Source organism: Melanerpes formicivorus, unplaced genomic scaffold (genome assembly GCF_026170545.1).
Source record: "Melanerpes formicivorus ecotype bairdi unplaced genomic scaffold, bMelFor1.0.p_v2 SCAF_65, whole genome shotgun sequence".
Lineage (NCBI taxonomy): Eukaryota > Metazoa > Chordata > Aves > Piciformes > Picidae > Melanerpes > Melanerpes formicivorus.
In genome coordinates this window covers 2,799,818-2,813,357 of record NW_027142417.1, presented here as the reverse complement: position 1 = coordinate 2,813,357, position 13,540 = coordinate 2,799,818, and the positions used below count along the sequence as shown (strand labels likewise).

The 13,540-nt window shown below is 52.4% G+C and overlaps 1 protein-coding gene across 13 annotated transcripts in view; it reads right to left on the bottom strand.

Annotated features, from left to right (window-relative positions):
- The window catches only part of CSPP1 (centrosome and spindle pole associated protein 1), a 32,001-nt gene that overhangs the window by 2,904 nt on the left and 15,557 nt on the right, over window positions 1-13,540 (bottom strand). For 8 of the 13 annotated variants that reach the window (XM_068162512.1, XM_068162514.1, XM_068162513.1 and 5 more), the window contains 14 exons: window positions 12,022-12,194; window positions 11,257-11,378; window positions 10,230-10,308; window positions 9,839-9,938; window positions 8,982-9,129; window positions 6,833-6,982; window positions 5,008-5,120; window positions 3,800-3,949; window positions 3,154-3,312; window positions 2,540-2,641; window positions 1,589-1,655; window positions 1,162-1,282; window positions 351-505; window positions 68-208 (listed from right to left, as the gene is read on the bottom strand). In XM_068162512.1, coding sequence (XP_068018613.1) covers window positions 68-208; window positions 351-505; window positions 1,162-1,282; window positions 1,589-1,655; window positions 2,540-2,641; window positions 3,154-3,312; window positions 3,800-3,949; window positions 5,008-5,120; window positions 6,833-6,982; window positions 8,982-9,129; window positions 9,839-9,938; window positions 10,230-10,308; window positions 11,257-11,378; window positions 12,022-12,194 — 1,780 coding nt within the window. Of the gene's footprint in view, window positions 1-67; window positions 209-346; window positions 506-1,161; window positions 1,283-1,588; window positions 1,656-2,539; window positions 2,642-3,153; window positions 3,313-3,799; window positions 3,950-5,007; window positions 5,121-6,832; window positions 6,983-8,981; window positions 9,130-9,838; window positions 9,939-10,229; window positions 10,309-11,256; window positions 11,379-12,021; window positions 12,195-13,540 lie in introns of those variants that run through there. The other 5 variants (XM_068162519.1, XM_068162525.1, XM_068162524.1 and 2 more) reach the window with 3 other exon arrangements.

The window sequence follows — 13,540 nt, the reverse complement described above, 5'->3', positions numbered from 1 at the left end:
TTGGGGTAGCCAAACAATCAGACAAACCAAAACCCACTGAAATCACCACAGACCACTCACTGCTCACCTCCTGCTTCCCTCCTCATCTTCATCCTGGTGAGCCTCTTCTGCTGCTCCCTCAGCAGAGCCTGCTGCTGGATCTCCAGGGTCTGGTCATCCCTGGGGGGGTCAGGATACATCTGCCTCAGGCCCAGCCGAGTGTCAGAATCTAGAGCAGAGAGGGAATCTCAGAAACCTTTCTGCAGAGCTAAACCACAGCCCCAAAGTCCCACAAGGCCTCAAAGCCAGTGGCCAAGAGGAGGAGCCCCTGTCCTTCAGCCAGGGCAGAAGAGATGCCCCAGCCCACCTGCCTTTGTACTTAAGCTCATTGAAGTCCCAGATGTTCTGCACATTGACAGGCTCCTGAGGCTCCCTGGACAAAGCTCTCCTCACTGGAACCTGCTGACGCAGCCTGGCCATCTCAAATATGTCCTTTGGGTTCTTCTCTCTCCTCCTGCTTGAGAAGCTTGTGAAGCAAGCAGAGCATAATTAACACTGGAGTGCTAATGAGCTGGGTGCAAACAGAAGTGGTAAAGCTCACATCTTTTATCCTGCAATAAAGCTCTCCAATAGAGTCATGACACTGCATTGTGTTACCAGAAGGGAATAATCTGCTTAAAATCAACCCCCTCTTACTTTATGGAGTGGAACTAAACCCTTGTCTGATGAGTCTGTCTAATTAGCATCATTAATTAAGACAGTTTGGCAGCAAACCAATGTTTTGAAGTAAAAGAGGTACGACAGTCAGTAAGGAAAGTGCCACCACAGCACTGCTGGCCAGCAGCAGCTTCACTGCAGTCTGCAGGCACAGAGGATGCCCCAGGCAGGTAATGAGGGACCCTGCCCCAGGCAGGTAATGAGGGACCCTGCCCCAGGCACTGCTTTGGGCCACGCTCCCAGGCAGGGCAGCACAGCTCCCAGGCTCCCCACACTGAGCTGCACTGCACAGACTCTTGGGGCAGAGCCACCAAGCTGAGTGAAAATGGAGACAGCTTTCTACCAGAGGTCTGTGTATCCTCCTTTCACTGGTGTATTAGCCAGCTCAGAGTAGCTCCCCACACCCAGCAGCTCTGAGCTGCTGTGCCCAAGCTCAGCTGTGCAGCCCAGAGGGGCCCTCCCTACCGTGTCCTGGGCACCTCCTCATCAGCAGCCACATGCAGCAGCTGCTCCTGCAGCCGCCGCTCCTCGCTGCGGAGCTGCTTCCTCATCTCCGAGAGCTCACTGATCACATTCTTCCTTTCCTCTGCAATTTAACACACAGATTAAAAACACAGTGCCAGGGACACCTTTCTGCCTACCTTCCACATGCAGGGTGAGAATTAAGAAAGAGCTAATGAGCTGTTAATTAAAACAGGGACTGCACACACCCTGCCTTCGGTACCCCAGGAAGCAGGTCAGAGCCTGCCTGCAGAGACAGCACAGGGAGCAGAGCCCTGAGGAGCAGGAGGCATCCAGGCTGCACTGGAAGTGCTCTGCTGCACTTGGAGTACAGCTAAGCACAGTCTGACTGCACCAGAAGGGAGCTGCCAGGGAAGGGCTCCACACCTACCGAAGGCACGCAGCTGGTTTCTTCTAGCAGGGACAGGCGGAGAAGGAGCCCTTGGCCTGGGAGGGTCCTGGTGAGCACAACAAACATCAGTGTGTCAAGGGAGGAAGGGCAGCAGCAGACAGAAGTGCATTTTATTCCCTGCTTTTATGTCCAGCTCACCACCACAGCTGGAAGCCAGAACCTTCCAGGCTGTGAATGGCTAGGGTCTGTTAAATCCTTGGTGCATGCCCCAGAACCCTGTGACAGCCCTCAGGGCTCAGGCCAAAGCAAGGAGACAGAAACCAACTGACCTTCCCCCAGAGCAGTCAGCTGGGGAGAGCAACACTTTGAAATAAGGTTTAAAGCCTTCCTTAGAACAGCCTCTGGAAGTGCACCATGAAGTACTTTGCCAGATGATCACTTTCCTGGCAAATCCATTCAGGTTTTAGCCCAGTTCAGACACTTGCTTAAAACAATCCAAAAGGCAGAGTCAGAAGTGCAGCCTGGGATTCAAAGCTGAGAGGGGATGACTGGGTCTGTTCTTCACAGGAGAAGTGTTTGCTTTAAAACATTGTCCCAAGGGAAAGACATTCATGGTCTCAGGACCACTACTGGAGCTCATCATGGTGCAAAGTGTCTGAGAGACTCTTTCTGTCTCTGCACAAAGACAAACCAACCATGGCTGTAGCTAGGAATCACTGTGAAGCTTCACACCCGAGCCAGGCTCTCTGAGCTGCCAGCCTAGATGTAAGCTTCCTTACCCTAAAGCCTGAGACCACTGGGCAGAGCTGCCTGGACTCAGCATGAGAGGCTCCCCCCTCCACAGGATGTGCATGCAGAGGGAAAAAACTAACTCCAAAAAGAAGTCCTCTGGATACAAGTGACCATCCCCCCAGAGCTGGCAGGCACAAAGCATTCAAAGCCTGGTGGGATCTCACCTTCAGCAGCAGAGGTGGACAACAAAACTCCTACCTGTGTGTGCTGAGCTGAAGAGCTCTCAGCAGAAGGAATCCTTTCTTTTCTTAGAGCTCTGCTCTGAAGAGCAGGAATGACAGGAGAGGGCTCCCTTGGCACCTGCAGGATGGAAACAACATTCCCACAGGTCCTGAGGTACTTGTACAGGAAGAGCTGGGCTAAAGTTTCTCACTTGACAGGAACAGAAAGGATGCTTGGGCTTACTTCAATTATTTTGCTATTTCATCTACTTAATTGGATAATTGATCTATTTCATCTGCCTAATTATTTCTCTAGTTTGCTGAATTCTCTCTGTTTAACTTGCTTTCAAGTCTCAATCAGAAAGTTCTTGCCAAAGCCATTGAAGGAGGTTTTGGTTTGTACCTGTAGTAGTTTAATGCCCTATGAAGTACTACCCTATGAGGTAGTTTTCTCTTATTTCTCTTGGGGTTACTCTGTTGTTTGATGCTGCATTGACCAGCAGGGAAGCTCCCACTGCAGAGTCTGAGTTGCCCATCAGCTGCTCTCTGTGTGTGTCCTAACTTGATAAACTAGGAGGGGGAGAGCACTGAAGGTAGAGGGCTGAGTGTCACCAGCACAAAGGACTGCCCCCTGGAGTCACTGCAGCATACCAGCTTCTTCTCCTCCTCCACCTTTTCTTTCTCCAGCTGCTGTCTAAGTTGTTCAGCTTGTTTCTCTCTCTCTTGCTTTTCTTTCTCTTGTCTTCTTTTCCTTGCTTCTTTCTGCCTCTCCTCCTCCAGCCGAATGACTTCCTTGGTTTTCAGTCTCTGCTGCAACACAAATGTGGTTAATGCACTAAACAAAGGGCTCCAGGCTGTTAAAGCTTTGCTTTGTTGTTTGAGGAGTTAAACATCACACAAAGTGGTCAGGGTGAAATGCAAAGTGTGTTTCATTAGGCTGAGTTCAAACACTCTCATTAAAGACACTGCCATGCAAATATGAAACAGCTGCAGCCCCAGCTCTGCTAACCTGACCTCTACAAACACTCAGCTCTGCCTCACCTCTGGAGTCCTTCCCAGCACTGCAGCCCCCAACCAAACATGCTGCACTCAGGCACCACAGAGGAGACCACCCAGGCCCAATCCCAGCTCTGCCTGTGACAAGCCTGCAGCAGGGAGCTTTAGGCTCCACACCAGACCCTTCTGGAAGCAAAGGCAGGTTGCAGGACACCCCTTGGTCTACCCTTCTGAGCCAGAGGACAGAGTGAGATGAGGATGGGGGGAGAATTCTGAAAACCAAGGTATCAAAATACTGCACCTCTTCTTCTTTCCTCCTCCTCTCTTCTTGTTCCTCTTGATAAGCCTTCTGCATCCTCAGCCTCTGCTCAGCCAGTCGCTTCTCCTCTCTTTCCTCCTCCAGCCACAGCCTTTCGCGCTCTGCCTCCTCCCTGCGTCTCTTCTCTTCAATCTAGAGAGCAGAGAGGCATTCAGCTCCCAGCAGCAGCCTGGTGGCCAACATGCACCACCCTGATCTTCTCTGGATTGGGCAGCACCTGCTTGTGCCATCAGAGGTGGTGTGGAGGGACTGAAGGCCTAGCAGGGCTGGTCTCACAGCTCAGGGTTCCTTTAGCGTGAGCTGACCTTCACCAGCTCCTTTGGGTCACTCTTTACCGGGAGCTGCTATCTACTGACACTTCACTAACTGATGCTCAGTCCTTGTGGCAGAAGGCTCTGTGTGATGTGCTCTTGGCAGAAAACAAGCTGCTACAACAGTCCTGTTCTGTACACCCATCACCAGCTGAACTCTTGCCTCCCTGCCTGGTGCTGATGAACCTGGAAGCCTGCACAACAAATGCCAGGCCAACGAGCTCCAAGTCTCGCCATGGTGGTGCCTGCAAGCTTTTGAGAACAGACCTCTGTCTGGAGAGAGCTGTGCTCAGAAAAAGAGACAGAATCTGGATGAATGAAGCCAATTCTCAATGCCAGCACTCCTCTAGGCATTGCTGAAGCAAAGCAGAGTCAGAGACTCAGCAGCTCTTGGCACAGCTCTGGGGCACAGACCTGGCTGTGAGTGGTTAGTGTATTGGGTCAGCAGTATCTGATCAAGGAATGGCTCAGGTTGGAGGGGACCTCAGAGATCATCTCCAACCTCCCTGCCATGGGCATGGGACACCTCTCAGCTAGACTCAGCTGCTTTAGGCCTCATCCAGCCTGGCTTTCAACACCCCCAGGCAGGAGGCCACCACAGCCTCTCTGGGCAGCCTGGGCCAGAGTCTCACCACCCTCCTACTGAAAAACTTCTTCCTCAGCTGCAGTCTAACCCTGCTCTCCCTCAGCTCCAAACCATTCCCCTTGTCCTGTCTCTAGACACCCTGATGAAGAGTCCCTCTGCAGCCTTCCTGTAGGATCCCTCCAGGTATTGGAAGGCAGCTCTAAGGTCCCCCCAGAGCCTTCTCCAACGACCTCCTCTGCCTGCAGCCCCTCTTTCCAGGCAGGGGAAGTGGCTGAGCTGCTGTGTGCCCTCACCTGCAGGCGGAGGAAGTTCTTGTAGGCCTCCTGCTGCTTGAGCTGCTGTGCCGAGGGGGACTCCCCAAAGAGGTTGCCTCGAGCGAAAGGAGAGGTCTGGGCAGAAGGAAAACCTGGGGGGGTTAGAGATCCACATCAAAGCCAGTTTAAGAGAGCAAGGCAGAGGGAAGGAGCAGGACTCAGGCACTCATTTCAAAAGGGAGTTTGCAGCAGTCATAACTCAATGAGAGCAACAGCTGGGACTGAGAGCTCTGTTGTGTGCTGAGAGCACTGTCAGGTGTGACTGCTCAGGGCCTAACCCCAGCAGAGCTCTCTCTTGGCACAAGAGCACCTAGAGGAGCCATTTATTCTACTCTCCAGTCTGCAGCTCAGCATCTGAAAATACCATCTGCCTCTAACTGCAACAGCACACAGTGCACAGCTCAAGATTGCCCTGTTTGCAATGGCTCTGACTTGGCACAGCCAGCTCTGCTCCTTAGGGCTTCCCCACTCTTAGAACAACTATTTAGGTACCATGGGAACAGATGCAGCAGCAAAGCAAGCCCCAGAGTGGCAAATAAAACTAAGCAGCCAGAAGATTTTGTTTTGCCAGTGTCAGGTGCCTGCCACACCAGGAAGCTTGGGGTGCCAGGTCTCCTTTAGCCCCAAACACATCACAACCACACAGCCCCAAGAGCTCTAGCCAGGAAGATTAACTCAGGGCCCACACAGAACAGGATCCCTCCAGGCAGCAGAGAAAAGGGAGGAAGGAAGGGAAGGAATCAGAGTAACTTGAGTTATTTCTTCAGCTGACACAGCATCTTCATTCATGTCCTGTCTGCACCAAAGGAGGTGCAAGGACCACAGCTCCCCCGAGCAGAGCTGCAGCTGTCCTCCTGCTTCCCCCTGACCTTCCCTGTGTGGACAGATGGAAGCAGAGCTAGCACCTACCACACAACCAAACCCACCAAGACCTACACAAAGCCACCTGCCTAGGAAGGTGCAAGACTCTGAAGCTCCCATCACTGGTGGCAGCACCTCCTGATCCCACAGGGAGTGTCTGACCTGGGGCATCTTTGCCAGTCTGCCTTCCCTGGCCTGTTCCACTTCTTCCCAAGTGGTTCAAACAGACACTGCTCTAGGCAGAAAGAGCAAGAGAGGGCACAGAGGAACCAAATCCCTGGTTCTACAGCCAGGGGTGAGGACACTGCTGACTGTGGTCTTGAGAAACTGTCCAGACAGAAGCAAAAAGCAGTGTCAAGATGGCCTGAGCCCACCACCAACCCTGGCCTTTGCCCATCCCAGGCTAGGGCCAAGTCTGGAGATTCAGACATCTCACAACAGCCAAGAGAAAGCAGCATTAGAGAGTAGGACACCAGGATAACCCCTGAGCCTTGGAAGCAGTGCCCAGGGCTGCACATGCTCCAGAGCTACCTGGAGCTTTGCTACTCTACCAACTGCACCTTAACCTGCCTTCAGGTTCCCTTCCATCAGCAGGAGCAGACCCTCCTCCTCCTCTCATTCCACCTTCTCTCCACTCTACAAGTGTTTTACTGCCATTTAGAAGTGAAGCCAAGATGCATGAAGATTTGATTAGCTGAACTTGGCACACTACTGTACTGGTCCCAGCTGTTCAGTGCTCACAGAGTTATTAGCTGTCAGTACTGAGAGGATATTTTCAGAGCACACAGACAGCAAAGAGGAAGCTTAGGAAGGAGGCATGATGCTGGCTTCCCAGCTAGAAGAGCACCAACACCATGACAGGGCTGCTGGAAAGGAGTGAAGGAACTAGAGAGTGCTGATCACTAACAGCTCTAATTAAGTCTGATAGAGTATTCTTAATAACCTGCTGGTTTATTTGGAGGTGCTTCTGTGTTCTCAGGTCTTGGGGAGGCCAAACCTGGGTAAGCCACCAGAGCCCTTTTGTCTTGGTAGAGCCTTGCCTCTGGGTTGTGATAGGCCTCTTCGTTTCGCTTGTGCATCACGTTCAAGTCGGCTGAAGGAAAGGGAAAGCACTTTAGCTTGGTTCAGCCAAGGCACAGCCAGCAGGGCTCTGGCTCCACCTCTCCTGGGAACAGGAAATGCAAGCAAAGACAGCAGCACTGAAGCTCTCTGTAGGTGAGACCAGTCCTCAGGGATTCACCCACTCAAAGGCCTTTGCTGGTGGTGTTCTTGCAGCAGGCAGGGTTCTTCAGAGCAAGCCTCCCCCCTGCCCTGCCCACAAATGCTGGGGGGAAAGGAAGAGCTCAAGGGCAAAGGTGCCTGACAAGTACATGTACAAACCAGCCCTCCTCCTAGCTCCCTGCAGCTGTACAGTCCTTTGGCCTCAGTGCTGCTCTTCTAAGCCCTGAATCTCTCCTTGGGTGCTCTGAAGGGTGGCAATGGAACCACTGAGGTGGATTTTGGTCTTTGCTTACCTGCAGAAATCCACATCTGGATTATTGCAACGTGATTTGCACCAAGATGTACCTGGTGCCTCTCAGTTACCACAGCCAATCTAAGACTGGTTATTGAAGTCCTCACCAGAGCTGGCAGGCTCATTTCAAACCAGAAAGAGCACTGCACAGCATTCAGATGATCTTTCAAAGCAGCCTTTCTGATAGTTAGGAATTGCTGTGGCCAGACATCACCTCCCTCTCAGGACACCACAGATTGGAGTCTCCAAAGCTCTCTACAGACACTGTCAAAAGTTAAGCAAGCCTGGTCACACTGCATGAAAGGTTTCACACGTGTCATTCAGCAGGCCAGGCTAAGGAACCCCTGGTTCCTCACTTCAGCACAGAGAGAAGCTTTTCAGCAGCCATAGGCAGAGCCCAGGCTAACACAAGCCCTGCCTTTCCCTCCCACCCATTCCACCCACACCATTTTAGCACCTAGGGGAAGCCAGGCACCTAGAGGCAGTGCCCAGCATGAGGCAGTGTGAACACATCCACCAGCTCTTGGGATGGACACAAGCTTGGAGCCTCAGCACAAGCTTCTGAACTTACTCTGTGGGCACACAACCTTCCAAAAGCACTTAGCCTTTACCCCCAGGCTCAAAGTGCCCTGTGAATGGAGCCAGGCATCACTCAAGGACCATCCTATTTATAGATGCACTGCCCCCCACAAGTGTCCCAAGCTTTGAGAGCTCCCATGGTTCATTAGCAGGAGACATTTCAAAAGCCTCCTCAGAATCCCACACCACATCCCCATGACAGCAACACCACTTTGTTTCACACTAGGAATCAAGAGCTGTAGAACTGCAAGCCTCTCACTCAGATGCCAAGGGCAAGAGCGAGGAGAGCCAGCACAGGGCAGGACTGGGCCACACCAATCCCATTCTGCCTGAAGAAGGCTCTCTGGATTTCAGGAAACATTTCTGGAGGGTTCACCAGCGCCAGGATGTGAACTCCAATCTTGCAGCCATCTCCAATTTGCTGGAGGGGTGGAAGAGCAACTTGCCCTGATGGTGGCTGTCTCCCAGCTCCCATCCTGTGTAGAACAGCACTTGCAGGACACAAACCTTGCAAGGCAATCCCTGCTGGCTGCTCTTCGTGCAGCTATGTACCAGCACTGTTACTTGGGGAAAGGCAAAGATTCCCCTTAGCTTTATGCATTTACTCAAACCATGCCTGTCACAAGTAGAGCTCTCTAGGCCTGGAAGTTACTTAAACCCAAGCAAACCACTGCCCCCCTGCTTCCTGGAGGATGGTCATCCTAAGTCTTCACAGCACCCTGCAGCACATTTGTTTGCAGCTGATTCTGTTTGCTGGCCTCACTTAGAGCTGACATGTGCTGTGTTTCCCTATGCCCCATTTCCCACTTTGCTGAAGTTGTGATTCTCCAGAAACCAAACCAGTTCCTCACTCCAGCACTCCAGGAGTGCATCTGCTCAGAACAAGTCTGTCTGTCAAGGCAGAGCCTGCAGCGTGACTGAGCACACCTGAACAGAGCCCCTGCTAGAGCAGGAGCGCATCCACCCCGCCAAGGCAGCCCCCAGGCTGTGGCAGACGTACTTAGCAGGTTTCCTTGTGCATCTCTGAGAGCAGCACCACCACCTCCTCTTCCCCAGGGGTTGTAGTTCCTCCTCTCTGCTTCCAGCTTGGCCTCGTAGCGTTCCTTCTCCTCCCTCTCCTGCCTGCGGCGCTCCTCCCGCTCTCGTATCTAGACCCAAGCCAGCCAAGGGAGACAGAACAGCAGAAGACAGACAGGAAACTGAGATAAGGACATGGCAGTGCCACTCAGCTGGCTTCCAGCACAACCCCTTCTGGAAGAGGCCTTATCAGGGTCAAAACATCTTATGAGCAAACCCCTGCAAGGTGTTTGCACTTAAGCCCCTGGAGCAGGGGACCAGGATGCCTGCTGAAGATAGGAGGCTCAAGGGATGTGTCTGCTCTGTCAAGGAGCTGAACAGGGGTAAGACACCACCTCCAAACACTCTGGAAGGTCACACTGGGGAAGCTTTTGAATAAGCACCCAAGAGATCATGAAGAACTCAGTGAAATTAGAGTGCTCCTAATCATTCCTGCAGCCATGCTCAGGCACAGCAGAGCTAAGCAGCTCCCTGCCTTTAAGATGCAGGCTCTGATGGGTGTGAGGATAATGCTGCAATGCCCCATGACAGTCTGTAATACACAGCCATGACACACTGCTGCCACTCTGAACATTCTCCTTGCCTCTGCAAAATCAATTGCTGTCCACCTGAAAAGCTACAAGGAGCTAAGGCAGGGTCAGAGGAACAGGAGGAAGCAAGGAAGGGAGAAAACCTTCTCCTTGTAAGCCAGTGAAATAGGTCTGAAAGAGTGCTCCAGGTCCAAGCATTGCATGTGAAGTACCACCAGAGGAAAGCATCAGCAGCTTTCTCTCTCAGTACCTGCTGCTGTAACTCCTGTTGATAAGACAGAGCTGTCTCTTTGGAAGGCTTTGGTCTCTCTTCAGAAAGGACTCCTGTGCTCCCCTGCCCAGTGAGACTTCTGCAGCAGAAAAGCACAGAGAGAAGATGAAAACATCACAGGGGCCAGGGGGGAGAATTAAAGAAAGAAAGAAAGTCCTCCAAGTCCTTTCCTGAAGTCCTTCAGAGCTGCCACAGCCTGGCAGCTTAGAACCTCAAATGTCTTCAAGAGCAGGAGTTCACCCAACTGTTGTTTAGACAGAGACTCTTCAGTAGGGGTTTGAAGAGCTGTCCTTAACACTTCCTTTCAAAGGCACAGACCTGTGGTCAGCAGAACACTCCAGAGGTGGAAAGCCAAGCAGACAACACTTACCCAGGCTGCTCTGCTGGGGCTGGGCCCACAGGAGGATCCAGAGCAGGTGTGGGCTGCCTTCCCATCACCCCTGCACCATCTACAGAGGGGACAAAGCACCACTGTCAGTGCTCAGCTCCAAACACTTGCCCCTGCTCAGAGCAGAACCACAACCAGGGCTCTCAGCTTCTCTAAGAAGCTGAGCTCATCCTCAACACTCACTGCAGCAAGAGGTACAGTGTAAGGTACAAAGCTGGGTCTTAAAACTCAACCAAATCCCTTCAAAATGTGCAAGTTCTCCAGGAAGCCTCCTTGCCTCCTGCAGAACTCTCAGAATCCACCAGGCTGGAAGAGGCCTTTGAGATCACCAAGCCCAGCCTATCACCCAACACCTTCCAATCAGCCAAACCATGGCACTGAGTGCCTCATCCAGGGCAGGACACGAGGCACCTGTGCTGAAACAGGACCTGCAGCACTGCCACAGCAGGGCTGGGACCTCTGTGCATACCACTGCTTGTCTTCCAGGCAGCCAGAGAGGCATCTCCAAAGCAGCTTCACACTCAGCTCCAGTCCCTCCCCACACACAGGAATCATTTCACTCATCAGATCATGGTGAAGCAGTCAAAAGGTAGATAAAAAAGGAGTTCTTAAAGGTTGGTTTCTTCACACAGCTCCTTCCAAAGCATTCCCAAACAGATCTGAAGTGTTGCCACCACCCAAAGAGGGAGCAATGATGATTTAAACGATTCAAAGTCACAATGGTTTGATTATCAAGACTAGAAGAAAATGATCTGGGAGGTGTAATGGCCAAGGAGCTGAGGCTAGAGCTTGTTCAAGCTGTGGACAAGCTCTGGAAGCCAAAATCCTTTCTGCAGCAGGAGGAAGCTGCTTCATTCCAAACCAGCACTGGAAAGAGCCTTCTCCATTCAAAGCACACCTAGGAAATGGCCTTACTGTGCTGCCCCCAGCTCTGTGCTGTCCCTTATTTAACCAGATTAAAAGCAACATCTGAAGCCCTCCAAGAACCAGCCCAGCCTCCTCCACTCACAGTATGCCAGGTTGGGGTCCAGAGGGTTGTGTGCCCCATAGAAGTAATAGGCATCATCATAGGGGGTTCTGAAGCTGTCTGCCAGCACTGGTGCTGGGGGAGGTGGTGGCATCAGGGTGAGCCTTGAAGAAAAAGGAACACAGCTCTTTGTTTTGGGGTGAAAGTGAGAGAAGATCATCAAAAGAAAGGCAAAACAAGGAATTCACCAAGGAACAACTTGCCCTGAGCTCAGCCCAAGAGCTCCCCTGAGCTCAGTGCACACCAAGCCTCAGCAGAGCAGGGCTGCACCCCACTACCCCAGAGGCCTACAGAACATAAGCCAAGCATTCCTTCAGCTGGTGCAGCCCATGGCACTTCCTGCTTACAGCAGGAACAGTAAATAAAATAAGCCAAGGACTAGGCCCTGCTCTAAGGGCACAGCACAGCTTCAGCCACAGGCCTAAAGGTCCTTTTCTCTCCCTCAACTGCTTGGTCTCCATCACAGCATCGAGTGGAAGCTGCCCTTGCCTCCACTGTGCTCTTGATCCTAGCCCTGCAGAGCAGCTTCCCAGGCAACCCAGCCTCCCTGGCTGGTTCCCAAAGGAGTTTGAATGTCTACCTTGCACAGCTGATCTCAGAGCAAAGCAGTTTAGTTTCCCATCCATTGTCACAGCAGTGTGTACCTGGAGCAGGACCCCACAGCCCACCCAGCTCTGCCTGAGCAGCAGGTCCATGGCTCGACAACCACCTCACTCAGGGTGCAAAACAAGGGGGATGGGGAAGCACCTGGAAGCTGCTGTTTCACCAAGGGTGCTGGCAAGGCCCCTGTGAAAGTCTTCATTCACTGGGGAGGCTGAAGAGGCAGGCACTGGGGTCTGGAAGGCCACCCGAGGCTTTTCAGGAGGTGCCTTCTCTTCAGCAGCTGCTGCTGAGAAGCCAAACTGCTTCAACCTGTTTGGCTGAATGGAAGGAAAAGAGAGGGAAGAAGACAAACACAAGACAGTTCTCTTCTTATCAGTAGGAAGTACTCAAAGCTCCACTGAGGTTGCACCACTGGATCCCACCTAGCTGGTCAGACTTCCAGGAGTGGCATTTTCCCTTCCCAAGAGCCCCTGGCAGCCCAGCACCACCTCCAGCTCCCAGCTTTACCAAGACCACCACTGTGGATCCAGTGACTGGCCAGAAAGCAGCAGCATTTCCAGAGCTGCCACTTTCCTACCCAGATCCTCACAGGATGCACAGGAAAGGTTTCTGCAACCCTTCCCCAGGATGAAGGGGCTGATGATCAGTCAAACCCAAAAGCAAACAGAAGACTCTGCTCAATAAACATTTCCCTGCAATATATTAAGTTCCTTGGACTTTCTCCCTTTTCTCACCCACAGTTACTCTTTTGAGGGCTTTCTTTTCAAGCTACAAGTATCAAATGGTTAGTGGTAAGGGGCAGCCTCAGAAGAGGGTCAAAGGCAACATGCAGCTAAGGTGCAGGCATGCAGGGCAGATGCAGAGGGACCCTCTCAGCCCAGCCAGCCCTGTGCAGAGATGGCAGTGACTGGTTAAAGGAGACAACCTTAGAGAAGGTCAAGGGAGAAAGAGAAAAGGAAATCAACCATAACATAAACCAGATTGCTTCCAGGTGCAGTGGTCCTAACATTGTGGGGCTCCAACTAACATGCAAAGGAACAGCAGCAACCAAGTGCTCAGTGTCCCCCAGCAAGCCACAGCCCCCAGCACAGCACCAGCAAAAGGTTCTTTACCTCCTCACCACTCTGCTGCAAGACAGTGGACAAAGGCAGTTAGTGCTCAGCAACCAGCACCTACAGCCTCAGGGTTAGAGTTCTCAACACCTACCAGACATGGACTTTTGTTTGCAACATTTAACTTCATGTTTCTAGATGTGAACAAGGAATTAGTAGAACAAGGCCTAGGCTGCAGCAAAAGCAGTGTGGCCAGCAGGCCCAGAGAGCTGATCCTGCCCCTGTGCTCTGCTGAGACCTCACCTGCAGTGCTGGGTCCAGCTCTGGGGCCCCAGCACAAGAGGGACATGGACCTGATGGGAGTGGGTCCAGAGGAAGCCACAAAGATGATCAGAGGCTGCAACACCACTGCTGTGTGGACAGGCTGGGGGAGCTGGGCTTACTCAGCCTGGAGAAGAGAAGGCTCCAGGGAGACCCTCCCCAGCAGCAGCAGTCTGTGATTCTGTGAGCACTACAAAGCAGTTTGCCTCGGACAGGATCACTCAGAAAACTCCAGTGTCTGGAGCAGAACATTTACAGCAGGCTCTCACCCTGGCAAGCTTAAGGAGTTC